The sequence below is a fragment of the Lytechinus variegatus genome, chromosome 1, assembly GCF_018143015.1.
Source record: "Lytechinus variegatus isolate NC3 chromosome 1, Lvar_3.0, whole genome shotgun sequence".
In the NCBI taxonomy this organism is placed as follows: Eukaryota; Metazoa; Echinodermata; class Echinoidea; order Temnopleuroida; family Toxopneustidae; genus Lytechinus; species Lytechinus variegatus.
In genome coordinates this window covers 31467658-31487211 of record NC_054740.1, presented here as the reverse complement: position 1 = coordinate 31487211, position 19554 = coordinate 31467658, and the positions used below count along the sequence as shown (strand labels likewise).

The window sequence follows — 19554 nt, the reverse complement described above, 5'->3', positions numbered from 1 at the left end:
CCGGTCTGGGACCGTCGGACCGCCGCTAGTGTCGAGCCCTGCTTAGATATTATCAGACACATTTTATACAGTACATGGCAAAAAAAAGAAGACATTAGCCATAACAAGGTCAGTTATATATGATGCAAAGAATATTTTGAGATAGTACATTGTGCATGTACTGTACATGTAGTTTGTATTGTGACTTTAAGAAATTATTTCTATCAGTATCATTCTTTGAATTATTAGCAAATATCCATCTACATGTATGTTGTTTTTAATACAACCAACCCGACACCAGGGTTGCATGTTCTTCTAATTTCTCAGTCAAGTTTAATTGTAACTGCTATTGATCCGGGTGGGATATTGATGGTATTGCAACAAAACTAGTTTGGACTTCCAGATACATATTTCTCGCAACTGAAAGTCCTGAATTAAAAATAAATTCCAGTTTTGGTAACGATCTCAAAATGACTTTTTACAGAATCTAATATAATGACCACCCAAGTGTCTGTTTGTATGAATAAAAATATGTGCCAAAGGATTCTGGGAGAAATTGTGTAATTGCTGAGAAATAAGCAAAATAAGCGCGGATTTTGTCACTCCTGTCGGATTTTTATTCCAGCAATAATAATACACTGTCCCACGTGTGCCTATCTGTGTTGGTGATCTTCAGTGTGAACGTTTTTCAGCTTAGATTTCAAGATTTCACAAAATTCAGTTTATGTACATGTAATCTAGATTAGATCTAAATTATACATCTAGATCTAGATCCTCGATGATATTCTGACAATTAAGCCTGGATTTACAGACTTTCTCATGAAATCAGCGTTTACTGCAACTACTGGCATTTCTCTTTAAATTTGGCAACTGTAGATTTGATGTTTTGCCAAAGACAAAGTTACCACAGAAATGGAATTTGAACCCTGTACCCTGTGATTCATTCTAGACATCAATTTTGTACATCACCCCTGGGAGGGGGGGGCCACTTACATTGACTAGTGGATACCATGCGCGACCCCAAAAACACGTTAAAAGGATGTCTTTTTCACGATAGGGCACGTTACGTACGTAACGTGATAAGTGTGTAAAAAACACAAAAATAATGAAAAAAGGGTATCTATTTCGCTAGGAAAATTATGTGTTTAGGGTCGAATTCTCAGGGATGATAAAACAAAATTAAAATGTTTTATAAAGGATGTCCTTTTAAAGCCCACGACCAAAGTACCCGTAACAATATAACATTCCTGTACTTGTTTAGGGGTTAATTTCAGGGAATATTTGCCAAGAGTATTGTTTTGTTTCCAATAAGTTACGGGTAGGGTTTCACACGCCAATACATGTTAAGGGGTGCATTTTTTTCAGAATATGGAAGTTACGTGTTTAGGGTGCTTTTCGAGACCCCATGGTCGCGCATGGTATCCACTCGTGAATGGAAGTGCCCCCCCCCCCCCCCCTCCAGGACGGACATCACCCTCTTCTGTCAGTTTAGGGTCCTGTTTCAGTGCGATAACAAATGCACAATATCTATGAAGTTCACTGTATAATAGTCTATTGATTCAATTCAATTTAAGGTTTATTAAAAACATGAATTGCAGCCAAATGGTTAAATTGGTCATGTACATGTATACAAGGTACAAACAATTTAAATGATTTCAGTAGCTTGAATCTGTTGGCTTGCAAATTTGATATTAAACAAATAGGCTCAAAATGGTCAAACTACCAGGTACATTGAAGCAATTGTTGATTTGAATGTAGGCCTAGATATGTGCATAAGCACCTTCATCCCTTTTCTCAAAGAAACTTGTGCTGAATATACATGTACAAGTAATACAGATACAGCATGTACTTTCAAATTACCAATGGCTTCTCGGGGGGATGCAAAGGGTGTGATTCGAAGGTGATATCGGATCAGCAATATTTCAAATATCTACATGTACGTGCTTGGTAATGCCATTTCCAAAGTGAAAAATGTACATCATACACATAAATTATTAGCACCTGAATTTTGTGAATGTACATGTATGTATGTAAGAATTCAAACTTGCAGACTAAGGTATAAATGTATGTAGCATCAATGCAGCAGAAGCAACATTAATGTTTGTCTGGTTGGGGCCCTGCACTGCCTGTAGGCTCTCACTAGGCATGCGAGGGGTAAATTGCATTTTGACAAGTACGTACAATGTATATTTCCTAGAGCCTCAAGGTTTGGGGACAGATGCTATTGGATGAGGAGAGTGATTTTGGATTCATCCTTTTATTATTAATTCCTGATAATTAACATAACATCTGCAGTTTAGAGTCCCACAGAGCTCTTCTGGTTGGTGTTAAAAATGAAAAAAAAAATATTTAAAGGGGTAGTTCATCCTGATGATACAATTAAAAGATAGTTTTAATAAAAACATAAAAATTATATTGATGATGGTTTATGAAAATATGAAAATCAATCAAGGAATGATAAGTTATATTTTAAACTTTTAGTTTGTGATAATAGCAAGGAACTCTCACATATATTGTATGAATTAATTCTATGATCTTTTTAGTGAAACATGATGAATACAAAAAGTATTTCTTAAATTCTTATAGAACAGGGTATGAAATGATGTGTTTGATGATTATTGCAAAATCAAATTGAATTTTCTTGTAGAAAATTACAATTTGAGTGAATTATAAACATCACATTATTGAGGCCCAGAGGGGCTGCTCAACTGTGATGTCACAAAAGTCAAGCCTTTGAAAATTATTAACCCTATCATTTTTTAGTGGATTTCCATAAAACCTTCACTTTAAATATTTCTCTAGTTTTTGTCTCACCTGCATACATGTAGCAGAGTGAGACTATACATGTAGGCGCCGCTTTTCCGACGGCGGCGGCGTCAACATCAAATCTTAACCTGAGGTTAAGTTTTTGAAATGACATCATAACTTAGAAAGTATATGGACCTAGTTCATGAAACTTGGCCATAAGGTTAATCAAGTATTACTGAACATTAGACTTTCATGTCACATGACCAAGGTCAAAGGTCATTTAGGGTCAATGAACTTAGACCATGTTGGAGGAATCAACATCAAAATCTTAACCTGAGGTTAAGTTTTTGAAATGTCATCATAACTTAGAAAATATATGGACCTAGTTCATGAAACTTGGACATAAGGTTAATCAAGTATCACTGAACATCCTGCATGAGTTTTATGTCACATGACCGAGGTCAAAGGTCATTAAGGGTCAATGAACTTTGGATCCCCCAACTTCTCCAAGTTGGGGGATCTGTTGAATTAACATCATAACTTTGAAAGTTTATTGGTCTAGTTCATAAAACTTGGATATACTGTAAGTGTAATCAAGTATCACTGAATATCCTGTGCGCATTTTAGGTCACATGACCAAGGTCAAAGGTCAATGAACTTTGGCCGAATGGGGGGTATCTGTTGAATTATCATCATAACATTGAAAGTTTATTGATCTGACTTGTGAAACTTGGACATAAGTCACATGGCTTAGGTCAAAGGTCATTTAAGGTCAATGAACTTTGGCCATGTTGGGGGTATTTGTTGAATAACCATCATACTCTGTAAGTGTATGGATCTAGTTCATAAAACTTGGACTTTAATATAAAGAGTAATCAAGTATCACTGAACATCCCATGCGAGTTTCAGGTCACATGACCAAAGTCAAAGGTCATTTAAGGTCATTGAACTTTGGCCATTTTGGAGGAAATTATTAGATTGCTGTAATAACTTTCAAGGTTTATAGACATACATGTAGTTTATAAATTGTGGATATAGGGGTATCAAGTATTACTGACAAGTCTTAGGTCACATTATCAAGGTAAAATGTCATTTATGAATGATGTTTTTTGTGAATAATTATTTTATAGTAGTTTTCAAAACCAGCACTGCTGCTACTGTATATTGAATCGCGCGATGCAGGTGAGACTGACAGAGGCGCTCCACTTGTTTAATTCAACTTGTCAGGGTGAACTTCCCCTTTAAAGGGATCTACTGCTTTTTTCTAGTGCAGTATGCCTACAGTAAACAAAATCATTAGAATGAGAATGAAGAGAAACTTGACATTTCATGAAGTGTCAACATGTATTATTGATTTTGTTATAAGCACATATCCCTACATAATTTTTTGGCTAAAACTGTGAATGAAATAAGTTTTCCCCTTTGTTTGTCTAGTTATTAGTATGTTTTTGTTTTTTTCTGTCTTTGCATTGTACAGAAATTCTTGGAGTATGAGGATGTTAATGATCAGGAGAAACGTCTCCTCCAGGCTAGAGTGGAGCAAATGGAGATGAGTGGTAAACAGACTGGTCTCAAGCTGAAGAACTATAGTGATCAAAGTAAGTCATGTGACCCGTAGCAATCTAATCCCCCTTTCAGGGGGGCGGAGGAAGGGGTTCACTCTCCAAATTGCTTGCTACCTATCTAGGCGGTGCTGCACCATCCCGAGTTTGCTCAATCTCGAGATTTTAGCCCGATCAGCCCTCTTCGCGATTAATCTCGAGATTCAAGAAACCCCGTCTCTACCATCGCAAGAAGAGCGATTCTTGCTTGAGCGAGGCAACAAGCCCGATATTCCGAGCATGCGCACTTTCGATCTTGGAGTTTCAACGGCCCACGCTTTAGTATAACTTCCCGCGATATGCAATCAACTCCTTTCATTATACTAGCACTTTCGCCGAATTCGACTGGTGTTATGCAACAATCCTCTCAGCTCAGCCGCGCTCAGCGAGTGAAGAAGTGATGTATTCTTCGTTAAATATGATGGCGGAGAAGGAGGCAACGACAGAGAGAGAGAGAGGAGGAAAGAAATGCTACAAGACGGCACTGCTGTCAGTGTTGTTATTGACTATGACCATCGTCGATAATGAGCGCCTTCCCCATCGGTCTGGTCTCTCCCAAAATCCATTCACTGGGGGGCTGGACACCATCGTTGCTGATTGGGGAATTGATGAACGCTATTCGCGATAAAGTTGACTTTCGCATGCGTTCTGTACAATCGCGATGTGTTTGTTTTGACCAAGGCGGAAATGGAACGCGAATTGCATTATGGACTGAAGGTCATGAATAAATTAACCCGAGTCCAAACTCGAGTGCGTCTGCACCTACGAATTAGCGCGATAATTCGTAAATAGCGCGCTATTTTGCAAATAAACCCGAGTTGACTTGGGATTGCAATCTCGAGATTAATCCTACGAACTAGCGCGATAATTGCGTCTGCATTACAAACAATCTCGAGATTTTTCAGATCGGGATAATTTGCCGGATCAGAAATAGCGCGCTAATTTGAAAACTCGGGATGGTGCAGACGGCCCTTTTGTGTCCGCTGTCCAACAACACCTTTATAGACACCTCCCTAATAGTGTAATCTCCATAATCAAATTTGCAACCCTGAGTGGCATTAAGCCATGAGAAAAGCATATTATACTTGACATTAATAGGAAAATCAACTGATCCAGATACCCTATATGTAGTTAATGATGAAATCAGCTTCTCTAACACCTATACCAATGTTTCTTTTTCATCTACATATAAGACCTGTAATTGTACAAATATACAGCCCCAAAAGAGGCACACAAAAATACTTGATAATTCATCAATGTATAGTTCATCCTCATGAACAGACTTTAAATTGCACCCCTTCAATGCGAGATCTGCATAACCGTTAATGATGTGATGAGTGAGAACAGTCTACCCTAAAAGTGGCCATTGCTGATGAATTATGCTGAAAAGCAACCAAGTCGACCACGTTAATAGGTGCTTGAAAATGTTACCATTTTAGTGCTTTTTCTGGAGAACCAACTCCCCCCTAGTCCCGTCTAAACAGATCATTATTGATCCAATGCTAATACTTCAACAATATTGTTTTGTTATATATTATATTTGTACATATTAGTTACTTTGTAAACTTATTTCTGATGCATTGAATGCAGAAATAGATGCAACTAATCAATCAATCAATCAATTCGATTAAATTAAATCAAATAGAGATTTAAAAAAGAACTTACATAAAATTCTACATTTGAAATCTCAAGTTTGAAAATTGTGTAGAGAAGGATGTTGCATTGAATGACACGATGATTTTTTAAAGCATTTTGGGTTGTTGAAGATTTGGCACAAATGGGGATGCTGTTATTCTGCCCTTCTCTGCTACATGTAAAATTAATTAATCATTGTGGGGCACTGCGGATCCAGGGGGGGGGGGGGCAAAGCCGGGCCATGCCTCCCACCTTTTAAGAGAAACAAAACTTTTAATGTAAAAAAAGCTGTTAAAATAGAAGTGTGCCCCTCTCCCTTGAAAATCCTGGATCCGCTCCTGGTGTGGGGATGCATATTTCATCTACAAATCATAATTCATATATGTAAATACAGTGGTTTGAACATTTACAATACCAAATGAGTAATCCTATGTACCATGCATAGTCAAGAAAAGCACCCTGGGTTATAATCTATTGTTAGAAAAAAATAAAAATAAGCCATAAACAAAGTGATACAGTACACTGATACCCTTTTCATAAACCTATCCTCCAATTAGCCGCCTAAGAGTAAGGCGGATAATTCAATAAAAATTGCGTTCATAAACTCCGAAAATAAGCCGCATTATTTTTACGAGCGCCCGTCCTGAAAAAGGCGGATAATCGCCATGACAACTGGACACGCCCCCTCCGATGCGGTTGTGTTGGAAAAGGGTGACCTTGTGACCGCACCATGGCAATTATCCGCATTATTTGGAAATGCGTTCATAAACTCAAAATCTTATCCCGATGCCGCTATTATGCGGATAATAGCAGCATCAGAGTAATGCGGATAATAGCAGCATCAGAGTAATGCGGATAACTCTTGTCCTCCTCCAATTTTACGACCAAATTATGCTGCTATTAGCCGCCTAATTCATTTTAATTGGGTTTATGAAAGGGGTATGAGAAAAACAGATTCAAGACCCTGTTATTAAAAAAAGCTGAAATAGGTACAGCATGTAGACATATACATGTATACATGTATTTTAAATGAAGATTTCAGGAGAAAGCAATCCTGTACATACTTCACAATACGTACTACATGTACATGTACGTGTATACAGAAAGACTTTCAGCTTGAAGGCTCATCAATTCATAATTATAAACACAACATGTTCATGCCAAACCAAGTACATGTAGATGGGTTGTGACAGTGGAGATCATTAAGGTGCCATATGGAGAGAAACTGGTCTGTATTACAATGAGGAGGGAAGGGATGTAATGTATGCACTGACGTAAAGTGCGTATCTAGCTTCATTTCAAGACATATTGTACATGTAGATACAGTATTCTGCTCTTTCAGAAATTTGATATTCTGCTTGAGGATGAATCTCTTTCCTTCATAAAAGTAAAGATTGTGCTGAATTACTGGCTTGTTAAGTGATCATTTTTATAACTTTTAGTTGCCAGTGATAAATAATGATATGAAATATTAAAACAGTATAGTAGATGAACACTATTACATGTATATGCCAAAGTGATTAAATCATACGAAATGGGGAAAACACAAGTTTTACATTTTATTATAGCGGTGGGGATTGATATTTTTGGTGGTGTTATTTTGTGGGATTTTGCAGCAGCCATAATGAACTACTATTTTGCTATTTCATTTTCCTGAAAAGCAATACTGTTCAAGACATTGTAAAATAATCCTATAAATTTAATGTCTTTAATCATTTTGAAACAAATAGACTATAAATATATATGGAGCACTTGTACTTGTATTTGATATCATTTCGCTTCTTCAACTCCATAAAACATAACTCCAGTATACCCCAGCTTCTTCTTAAAAAGGTAAAATGAAAATGATTAATTTCTGATGAATCATTACAGTGAAAGGGTTCTTTCCATACTTTTGGAGAGGGTATATAAATGGAAGATAGTGGTTGAGGAATAAGGATGTGTTTATAAATAGATATTAAAGGCTTTGGACAGGAGATGTGCACTATGTACATGTACATGTACATGTGTGCTTCTTCGAGCCTATACAGGTTATTCTACAAACACAGACCCAAGAGCATGGTGCACATGTTCACTCTGTGGTCTTAACGGTGAGACTGCTCACATACCCTTTTTACACAGGATTTTCTTAGCCCCGGACTATCGCTAACCCCGGATAAGGAATGCTTGCTTTTCACACACGAAACCGCTAACCACGGACTAGTGGTTTTTGTCGATCATTCGTAGTACAAGTACTTCACTCATGAATACACTTTTTACACATGCTAAAATTTCCTTAACCCAGTACTATAGGTGGGGCTAAATTGCCATTTAGCCCCACCTATAGTACGGGGTTAAGCTTAGCCCACTTTCGTTTTACACTAGCATTCTTAACCCCGTACTATCGCTCTTAGCACCACAATTGCTGGGATAACCCTGCATTTTTGCAGGGCCAAATAATCCCGTACTAAAGGTGGGGTTAGCCCACTTTGCAAAAATGCTGTGTAAAAAGAAAGTGGGCTAAGCTTAACCCCGTACTATAGGTGGGGCTAAATGGCAATTTAGCCCCACCTATAGTACGGGGTTAAGGAAATTTTAGCCTGTGTGAAAAGGGTAACAGTGTAGGCTAGGGTCCATGATTGCAGTCTGGGCCCTTGACTGGAATGCATTTCACAGTATGGAAATAACAAAGCTACAGGTAGCCTCACCAAGAGAAGAAGAGGAACAAAATACAATTTGAGTCTGATTTAGCAGACTAGATTTGGATGACCACAAAGAGGATCTTTCAGAGCCCAAATCTGAGATGTACATTTTGGTTTTTATTGGAACAAGCATATCCCTGGAACAATATAATACCAATTTATGGTAATATACATTGTAGAGTGCATATCACTGCCGAATGCTTCTGTACATGTACATCATGTATGCACTCTATGAAGAAGATAGACAAAAGCCAAGAAAAGAGAGAAAATTGCTGGCACTCATTGCACTAACTGACTCGTTCAAAATACTTGTTATTAAATAAGTGTGTTTTCAAGGTGGATTTAAACTTGCGTGTAGATGATTTTTTCTTCTTCAAGGGGCAGCATGGGATATAGGGGATGTACATATATTCATATTGTAGTGCTTTGGCATTATCATGGAACAACTTCGAAGATGACCCACTGTTTGTGTGATAGGTCCATGGTACATGTAACTGTAAGACTAAGAGCTGCAAAGACCAATGTAAATTTGTAACTATAGCTCAAGTCAAAATCAGTTTGTAACTTTGATGAATCTTTTAAAGACACAAAGCAAAAAAAACATGTGATTGACTTTCAGTCTCATATGGTTGTTTAAAGTCATTGAAATTAATGAATGTTTCTCTCCTGTGATTCTGTGAACCTATTAAATTACGCTTTATTTTATACCAAGTATATTAAAAAAATGTCCAATGCTGATGCACCCTTTTGTCACAGTGCACCAAATTGACGCCTGTTGCCATGGTGAAGTTTTCTGATTTTATTCATACAGAGTCCATTGTTTGAAGAGTGTACTCATTAATTCAAAACAGTGGACTCATGAATAAAAAAGCAGGGATATCCATGGAAACAGGCATCAATTTGGTTACACAGTGACAAAAAGCGCACATCAGCATTGGACATTTTTAATATACGTGGTAAATATTAAGCGTAATTTATACAGGAAATATACATAAACCATGGGAATAACCGATGGTTTTAAAAACCACTTGTGAAGTCGGGCCAATATGTCAATCTCAATCATAATGAACTTTGACAAAATAATTAATTATTTTTCAGGGCATTGTGCATTATTAAAAGTAGATTAATGTTTTGATTCTGTAAGCCTAACTCTTTGGCAGATCTCATTCATTTCATAATAATTTGACAACTTTTCACTTGACATGTACATGTATATATTAATTTTAAAAAATAGACACAATGTATAAAACAAAACTAGCATAAATTGCTATAAACATGCAGGTCTATCATGAGGGTATAATATGAATGCAAAACATCAACAGGACGTGCCCACAGTTGGGACAATGGTACATGTAGTACCACACATATCAAGTGTTAGTTTGTGAAGAAAAGTCTTAAAGTGGTATATCTATATACTGTATATTTATCCGCCCTTTCACACGGTAAAAAATATTGTAATTTGAATGATGAGAAATAACTGAAAAATAAGGCTAATGACAAATATTTAGCACGTGTGAAACCAAACTACATGTAGAATTATAATCATGAACGCTAAATCACAATCACAAATTCAAATTCTACTCTGGAGGTGAATTCCACTGTAAGTTTCACTCCAAAACATCTTTTGGGGGTGGAGCTTATATGACCTTTTAAAGTAGACAACCGAAGAATCAAAAGTATTTTATAAATACTTTTTGTGGTCATCATTATAAAGGGGAAGTATTACTAATCAGATATATAACTTCACTTTTTAAAATAGTGATAAGAGTTTGCAGAAATCAGCTCTCAAAAATGACTTATTTTCATGGCATATTTCTGCCTTCGTCCGTCCTCTGGCGAGCTCCAGCTGAGTGACGTCACACCAAGAGCAGTGAGCAGCTGAGCTGACAGCAGCCCATTGAAGACGATCTTTCCAATCAGCGTTTTTTGCTCTTAGAATTGTTTATTCCTCTCAAGATTGGTCTTATTACATAGATAAAAGTTTGAATTTTCTGAACAGTAAAATTAAATGCACATTTAACATATTTTGGTAACCGATATTTAGCTTAGAAAAAATTAGTTGTTTTCAAGAAATATACGTGAATAAACAAAGCATATTTTCACTTAGAAATCATGCTTGCACCACATTGATATTATTATCAATATAAAACATAGACATTCGTCTTCACGACTGAATAAAAATTATGAAATTTAATTACGTAGCAAGTTCAGGAACCACAAAAAAACATGGCAATATCCATCGCGAAATGATTGGAATTGCAGTTGGATTGCCGAAGCATTGCGAGGCAACAGCAGCGAACGCACTTTGTTTATATATCATTATGAACCCAGCAGAGATAAAGACACGGTCAATGGACAAATCTGTATGCACGTAGTTTTTTTATGAGTGCGGGGGTCCTGGTTCGAAACTCTATGATTTTTTTTGGTTCGGATTTTTTTTTTTTTAATTATATTCCTTCCCTGTTCCTACCAGCTCTTTTTTCTCTTTTTATTTTCATGTGAGATTCTATTCAGTCCTGTATTTATTAAATCTTACTTCTTAATTGCTGCTTTTTATTTTCAAGTTAGATTCTCTACTTATTTGGGCAGCGACACCCTCACGCAATTAAGAACCAAGTTTGAAAGGACACTCGTAAAATTACGTCACTCTCGCCGATGAATATTCATTAGATCGTGGTCGTGCGTGTTCAATACAAACTCTCTGCATGCATGCACTCAGTGTGTATTGAACACGCACGACCACGATCTAATGAATATTCATCGGCGAGAGTGACGTAATTTTACGAGTATCCTTTCAAACTTGGTTCTTAAGTGCCTACCGGTACCCTCACTCACTCACTGACTGGAGTGGAGCAACACAATGATGACTGCAGTAGACAAAATCGGTCTTTACAGTCCACAATTCAATAAAAACGGGCAAAGGAACACAGTTCTGATTCACGTTTGGTCTGAAGTTGTCGAAAACAGAAATTGAATATCACATTACATGCAGAAAACGGTAAATTCGGAAGATATTGAACAGGTCAGTAAGGTGATTCAGTGCATGATGCACAGAGAGATGATGAGCTCGTCGATTGTGTGACGTCATTATTCTCGACCGTTTTCGGCTGCGTGATTGTCGGTCTGGGGGGCTGAGAAGGGTGTCTAATAATTTCATTTCTTGCATTTCCACGACATCTATAAGACTTTTTAGTGATATATTTGTGTATAAAAAGACAATACCTTTCCATCCATATATAATTTGTCTATATAATTTTCTTCGTGTGTATACTTTAAGCACTTCCATAGATAATACAATTGTCATGCACTCATCATAGTTTGTATTTGCGATGTAGTGCTTTCATTGACAAGTTACCAAAGACACATACGGCCTTCGCTCGGGAATTTGAATTCAAATCTCAGTTTTCGAGTGAGTATGTGCCATGTGAAAGGTACGATGATTCTAAAAACGAATTGTGATTATCATTACAATGATTATTCAAGATTCACGTGTGAAAAGGCCCCAAGTCAATCAGATCAAATGACTGAATTCCAACACATAAAGAAACTGTGAGGTATATTGTGTTCGTCTTAAATGTAGAAAATTGGGTCACAGACTTCTTCTTTAAAGGGGAATCCAGCCTTGGCCATAAAATGGTGTGTTGGGAAGGAGAAAAATAAATTAAACAGGATGGTGAAAGTTTGAAAGAAATCGGACAAGCAATAAGAAAGTTATAGCTGCTTTAAAATTGAGATCACTAATACTATGTAGATTTCAAAATGGCAACTGGGTAAGTAAATTATGAAAAGGGGCAAGGACAACTTTCCATAGGCCATGTACTTTATTATCAGGGATTTGTGGTTTTCTCCCAAGTGCCCATTACCCTGGGGCTGTAATCTAGGGGTGCATTTATTCGACACTTTTTTACCATAGAATCATGATTCAAATCACGATTGCGTTTAGTCGAAAGTGGAAATAAACGTCTTTCAAATCACAAACATGAAACACGGAAAAAGGGGCGTTTTGAAAGACGTTTCTGTAGAATCACGAACGAAAAAGGTCGTATGAACGATATCGTGATTTGAATCATGATTCTATGACGTCATTGTGTCGTGCTTCTTCCTGGTTCGACTCAAAGGCGCGCGCTGTGTTTCGTGCAGGTTAATTTTCGTGGAGCAGTATTGCCAGTGTACTAGTACCGGTATATGCCAATTGTCACGTGCATTTAGGAATTATCATTCTGTGTATTGTACCCCCGGGGTTGTACTGTAGCGTCATTTGTATATTTCATTGTTTTCATCAATCATGTCTTCAAGTTCCAAAGGCACAAATTGGACCTATACTTCCTAGGTCAAACTGCGCACTGTGATGCGCACTGGATCGGCCCGAATTCAGGGAGAAACAGCGTTAGAAAGATGGTCGTATAAACGCTGATTCTGTCGGATCGTGATTCATGTTGCTGTTTTGAATCATGATTCAAATCGTGATTCAAATCATGATTCTGGGTTGAGGTCGCATAAACGCAGCCTAGATATAACCCAGGTAGTATATTGTTTTATGTCCTCATGACAGAAAAATATAATTTGAAATAAAACTTTTGGGAAAAATGATGATTTAGCCATAATATGCATTGGAGTACATGGAAGAGTAGTCCTTGCCTTACATCACTATGACATCCCATATGTGGCCAATTTGAAGTCTCCATGGGTATAGTGATTACCAATATTTACAAATTTTAAAAATTCTTAACTTTCTTGTTTGTCCAATATTGTTCAAACTTTCAGCTATCAACTTGTCTGATTTTTCTTTTCCTTATAAAAACAAGTTTTTATTTGGGTTGGATTCCCCTTTAAGGTGGAAATGTTCTCTGAACTGAACTGGCATTCTCTCTCCATCCCTCCCATATACCCTTTTTAGACAGGCTAAAATTTCCTTAACCCCGTACTATTGGTGGGGCTAAATGGCAATTTAGCCCCACCTATAGTACGGGGTTAAGCTTAGCCCACTTTCGTTTTACACAGCGTTTTTGCAAAGTGGGCTAACCCCACCTATAGTACGGGATTATTTGGCCCTGCAAAAAAGCAGGGTTATCCCACCAATTGCGGTGCTAAGAGCAATAGTACGGGGTTAAGATCGCATGTGTAAAACGAAAGTGGGCTAAGCTTAACCCCGTACTATAGGTGGGGCTAAATGGCAATTTGGCCCCACCTATAGTACGGGGTTAAGGAAATTGTAGCGTGTGTAAAAAGTGTACGAGTGAAGCACTTGTACTACGAATGATCGACAAAAACCACTAGTCCGGGGTTAGCGAGTTTGGTGTGTAAAAAGCAAGCATTCCTTATCCGGGGTTAGCAATAACAATTTGGCATGTGTGAAAAGGAAAAAAAATAGTACGGGGTTAAGGATAGTACGGGGTTAGCGATAGTCCGGGGTTAAGAAAATCCTGTGTAAAAAGGGCAATAGACTCTGTTCTATGATTGAGCTTGATAGCGGATATCCCAGCTGTAGGCCTGCACCTTTTGAGGAATGATTGCTGTGAAGAAAAATTAACCCAAGTTACATTTTAGATCATTATTGATACATCCACATTACATTGGAGAGAATTACGTTGGAATTTCTTTATGACTAGAGGGGGGGGGGGGGCTGGTCACAAAGTCTGTTGCAGAATCAAGGGCAAGTGTGAGATCTCTTGAATATGGGAGCACAGAAGAAAGAAATTCCTTCCCAATTTTTTTTCCTACAAACAAGAAGAGACAGAACAAAAAGACAGAAGTGATCAATTAAAATGTGATTGTCAATCCGAGAGTAAAAAAAAATGGTAATGGTTTAAAAGAAGGGAAGCCGTAAGGTGAGTTACATTTTCATGTCTCCCCCCCCCCATTATTCTTGATGGTTTATAATAGTGAGAACATAACTGGTGCCAGGTGCTTGTCTTGGCGCACTCACAGGATCATGCTATGATGGGACAATCCTTTTCGTATAGTGAGAACAGAGTCTTAGGCATCCTCTTCTCTTTCCATGTCTCATTCTTTTATAATCACAAGTGCCTCCACTTTCCCTCTCCCATGTTATATACATGTACCCATTCTTTCCATTGCTGAGTTTGAGAAATCCGCTAGAGATTGATAATTGAGAGAATGAGGCCAGCTTTCAATTATTGAGTTGCTTTCTGAATAGGCATAGGTATAATTGACTCTGTACATGTTATCAATTTGTACATTATATGAGAGTAGGCCTATTTATTTATGGATGGATACATTGTGCATAAATTAGGATGAAACACTGTGCAGCTTTTGGGGAAAGATATTTTAGACCCACAATGACACTTTTCTAAATGTACAATGTTGGGCCTACATTAATACCATTCTATAAAAGTGAAATTATATATTTTTTCTTCAAATAAGAAGAAAAGAATATTCTCTTATCCTGGTATTTTATTTTGAACTTAAAATGTAAGTGCATGGACATGTGAATGGAGATAATATTGTTTTATTTATACTTGTACTGTTCTTGTATATAGAGTTCAAATATTTAAAAAAATTACTGTGGTTGACTTGCATCATAGTCATCTTTATTCTATACACAAAATTTCCTGTTCTGTCCATATTCATATTGGAATATCATGCATAAAAGATAAATGGTAAAGTTCCCCACACATTGCTACTGATGACTTAAAAGAGGAAAAGAGGATTGCATCTTATCACATTCTATACAGACACTAATCACTGTTCCTTTCTCAATTTGGTGAATCTGGAATCAATCCAATAAAACTGTATAGTGAGAATAGGGCCATGCAGTACATTATGGAGATACAAAACAACATAAAACAGATTTACATGTACATATTTCATGTTTTTCAGGATGCTCTCAAAAATAAGTAAATTGAACTGATTAGGAAGTCCATCTGGGTGTATTATATCCTGATATAATGTGCTCTACTGTTTGAGGTATTTGTATACATACACAGGTGGCATTCGTGACTTTGCAGCAAGTTAACATCATTATCTGGGGTTACTGTATATGTAATTAAAACGAACCTCGTTCGGTGGCAGATTTTCGTACATTAAACCTGCACCGAATCCTGGTTGACAAAAATAAAAGAACAACTAACACAAGAATGGGAGTGTACATGTAGATGATGGTGACTTCACAGCCACTATTCTTAGTCTTCTTGCATCAGGCTTATTGCTGACATTTTGTGTAACAGCATCAAACTCGTATTACAAAAAAGGCAAAATTTGCAGCCTCTGCATAGATTATGGGCCTGTCAAGCTTTATCTGCATGGAAACTTACATTTTTATAAGATTTTACTATTTACAATAGTTTATTTCCAATGCCAATTCGTCCAATTGCCAACCCGTCTACTATCATTTGGTCTACCATCAGTACTATCCACATGGTCTTATTGCCATTTTGTCCACTCACCGTTTTGTCTAATAACCAGTTGGTCCAATAGCCATGTAGTCCATACATGTAGGCCCATTTGGTCTAATTGGATAAGTGTTAATTGGGCGAAATGAATAAAAAGAAAATGGTTATTACACAAACTGGTGATTAGACGAAGTGATTATTGGACCAAATGGTTGTTAGACGAAATGTTGATGGACGGAATGGCATTAGACTAAATGAAGGAAGACCATGTGATGAGTGGATGAGTTGGCAATAGACGAATCAGCAGTACTTTTACCTACAATTGCATATTTTATTATACATATCATGGAATGTGATGTTTAGAACTTGATAAAAAGACCTATCATGTAAATACAGGGGAGAAGGTGAAAGCATGGAAAACTGGCAGAAAAATTGCAATAACTGCAATACATTGAATAAAAAATGTTAATTTCTTAGTTAAAAGCCATTGGAGGAATCGTTGGATCATAGATTAATATATTTTTTTCAATTTAATTTGAATTGTTAACACTTATTAGTTTATAATTTAAAATCATTCTTGTTTGCAAAGTTCTCTCTGATAAATACACATTAATCCAGGTCAGCTGTGGTTACAGTACTCAATGTAGTCAAACTCTGGATTTTTGTAAATCCTAAAGGAATGTTTAAACTTTACTTACAAACTTGCACAATATTTATGCATTTATTATCAATTGTTCATATTCAAGACTAAACTATAAATGTTTTAATGAAACAAAATTTGTTCATTTTAGATTGTACATTGTCTGGTAGGTCTACTATGAGATAAAATGCGAGGGATGTCCTGTTTAGAAAATGCCATTCGATATTTAGAGTAGATGTATTTTGATAAATGACATTCCACAATATTTGACATCAATTTATTAAGAACCATATATATGTAATACAATTGAATGGAATCGCAGAGCTGTTGCACTTCACAATATTAGATCAAATGTATTGTTGAAATATCTCTTTCTTATTCATGCATTGTGCCCTGGTGATTTTGTAGTGTTGCAGTAGTGTTGGTTAAATAAAGTGCAGCCATCATATTTGCACTGTCATACAGAGTTCACAAATATTTCTGTGCACAATATTGTTACACATCAAATATTACCCAGCAGTATGTAAAAGGTACAAAATAATAATATTCTGAAATGACAAATATTTTATTTTTCAGAATTATAAAGTGTAGCTTTTCATTGCTTTGAATACAGTGAAATGCAGGATGAATAGATAATTTGCAATTTTAAGTTTATCATTAAAACCTGAACCAATATTTTTTATCTCTATTTATTGTGGTCTTTTCATATTTATTTATTATTATCATTTATTCATTCATTATTATTTTGGGGTGGTGTTTGGTTTAGGATTCACTATGTCCCATTCCCTGTATTTTTTCCTTTCATCTTTCATAAAATGATGATCATACATGTATTCTTCATTGCAATGCATCCAGTGGTACATGTAGGCCTCTATCAATACATATATGTGTAAATACTGAAAATAGTTGCAATAATAGTATTGTCTTTTTTTCTTAACATTTTTCAGTTTCAAGACATGAGCACAGAGAGAATGACATGAAGCTGGAATACCAGGCTCTACAGAAGAGACATAATGAGGTAAAAATAATCACTCTTTAAAACTGAAAAAAAAAATGGAAATGGAGGATATGCATGTACATGTAGTAAACTGAGATATACTCCCTAATCTAATAGTAAACACAGTTTCGCTGGACAGCTTCCAAAGTCGCCTGCGGAAACCACTATGAAAATACCCTTCACTCCTCCTCTACATGTGTATCCAAGTTTAGTTTCATCTTCCAGATAGTCTTCGCAGAGCCCTTTGAAGGTTCAAGAAGAAGAAGAGAGAAGCCATGGAGAATCATGATCACATGATGTTTGCTTACATGTACATGCATTGTGTATGCATGTAGACCAACCAGCCTGTTGATCAAAAATTCAGAGCGATGAAGATAAATGACTTACTTTTCGGTTTTTTATGTATCCAAGATATAACTCCTGGATACTATTCTAGTCATGTATGATACATGTTGTAGACCACATTACCATGGCGTAATTTCCTTCGACAAGAAATTTATCCACATTGTGCTGCACTCGACCCAGGTGAGGTGAATGGGTACCCGGTAGGATTTATTCCTTGAATGCTTTAGCGCCTATATGGCCGCTCAGCTACAGCCGGGGTAATAATAATATACCAAGTATATTTCAGCACCTTGAGCACATAATCAATGTGGATTTGGCGCTTTAGAAATACTCTATTATTATTATTTTTATGTGACACATCAAAATTCAGTCACATCTTGTTGGCTCTGCTGCAATGTATAGGCCTATACAATACCTCTATGGTATATAACATGTGCTAGTTGACCTGACATGACCTAAGAAAGTAGCCACCCCAGGCTTCTGAGGGGTTTATTTACAGTGTATAAATGTGTCATTACACAAATTGATAAGGGGTGGTGTCAGTTTCATGTGGTAGTTGATTGATGGATTAAGAGCTCTCTACCAGTTGAGTTGTTTACCATAACCTGTCTACACACCAAGCTGTACAATTACAACCTCTTGGATCTCTCTACATACAAGCTTGGGAAATAATTATTAGACCATGTAATTTGGGAGCTTAGTAGGAAAGTGGTCTAATTATTTCCCAAAATGTACATGAAGGAAAAGGAAATCCATGGAGCTATTTTGAAACACTCCTATCTAGTGGCATAATAAGTCAATTTGAAGGGGCCAGACTTGGCCTTTCCGGAAAAATTTCGATCTTTTTTTTTTAGGACACAAACCTGATATTGTGATATATTTTACATACTGTTCTTTCATTTCCTTTCCTTTCCTCGCTTTTTTCTTGGTCATGAATTTTCTTATCCTCTCACCCTACATGTATATGTACATTAAAATGAATTACCGGTATATGCATATCACCCTACATGTATATGTACATTTATAAAATGAATTATGCATATCTGCAAAATTGGGTTATGAAGGCAGATTCTACCACAGTCAGATGTATGTAGACCTACATGTACGTTATTATTTATTCATTGGAAACACAATTAGTCACATTAATTAGCCATAATTGAGAAAGTGAGAGAAAGAGCGACTCAGAGATTGAGACAAAAAAAGTTCACAATCAGCAGAAGATTTTGGTGTGCCATTGACCTATTCCTGTTTAAATTGTGTATGAAATAACAAGGTTCATATTTTAATACTTTACTAGTTGACAGCTAACTTCACAATCTACAGCATGTAGGGCTTACATTCTAAATTGGCAAGTGCTGATCCTGTACGTAGCCTTCCAAGTCTGGTCTCATGTTTGGTATTGCTTTCTATTATTTTTTTATATATTTTGATGGTGTCTTTAAATAGATTTTGCCAAATAAACATATTGGTTTAAAGTCAGTGCTTTGTGAACAACCGTGATTAGGTATCTTTGAATTTGATGGTATTATGATAATTAACAAACATACAATAGGTATGACTCTGGCCCCACCATTTT

At 36.5% G+C, this 19554-nt stretch overlaps 1 protein-coding gene across 8 annotated transcripts in view; it reads left to right on the top strand.

Annotated features, from left to right (window-relative positions):
• The window catches only part of LOC121411328 (C-Jun-amino-terminal kinase-interacting protein 4-like), a 79534-nt gene that overhangs the window by 9700 nt on the left and 50280 nt on the right, over positions 1-19554 (top strand). For all 8 annotated transcript variants that reach the window (XM_041604050.1, XM_041604041.1, XM_041604035.1 and 5 more), the window contains exons 2-3: positions 4205-4325; positions 17584-17654. In XM_041604050.1, coding sequence (XP_041459984.1) covers positions 4205-4325; positions 17584-17654 — 192 coding nt within the window. The remainder of the gene's footprint in view (positions 1-4204; positions 4326-17583; positions 17655-19554) is intronic.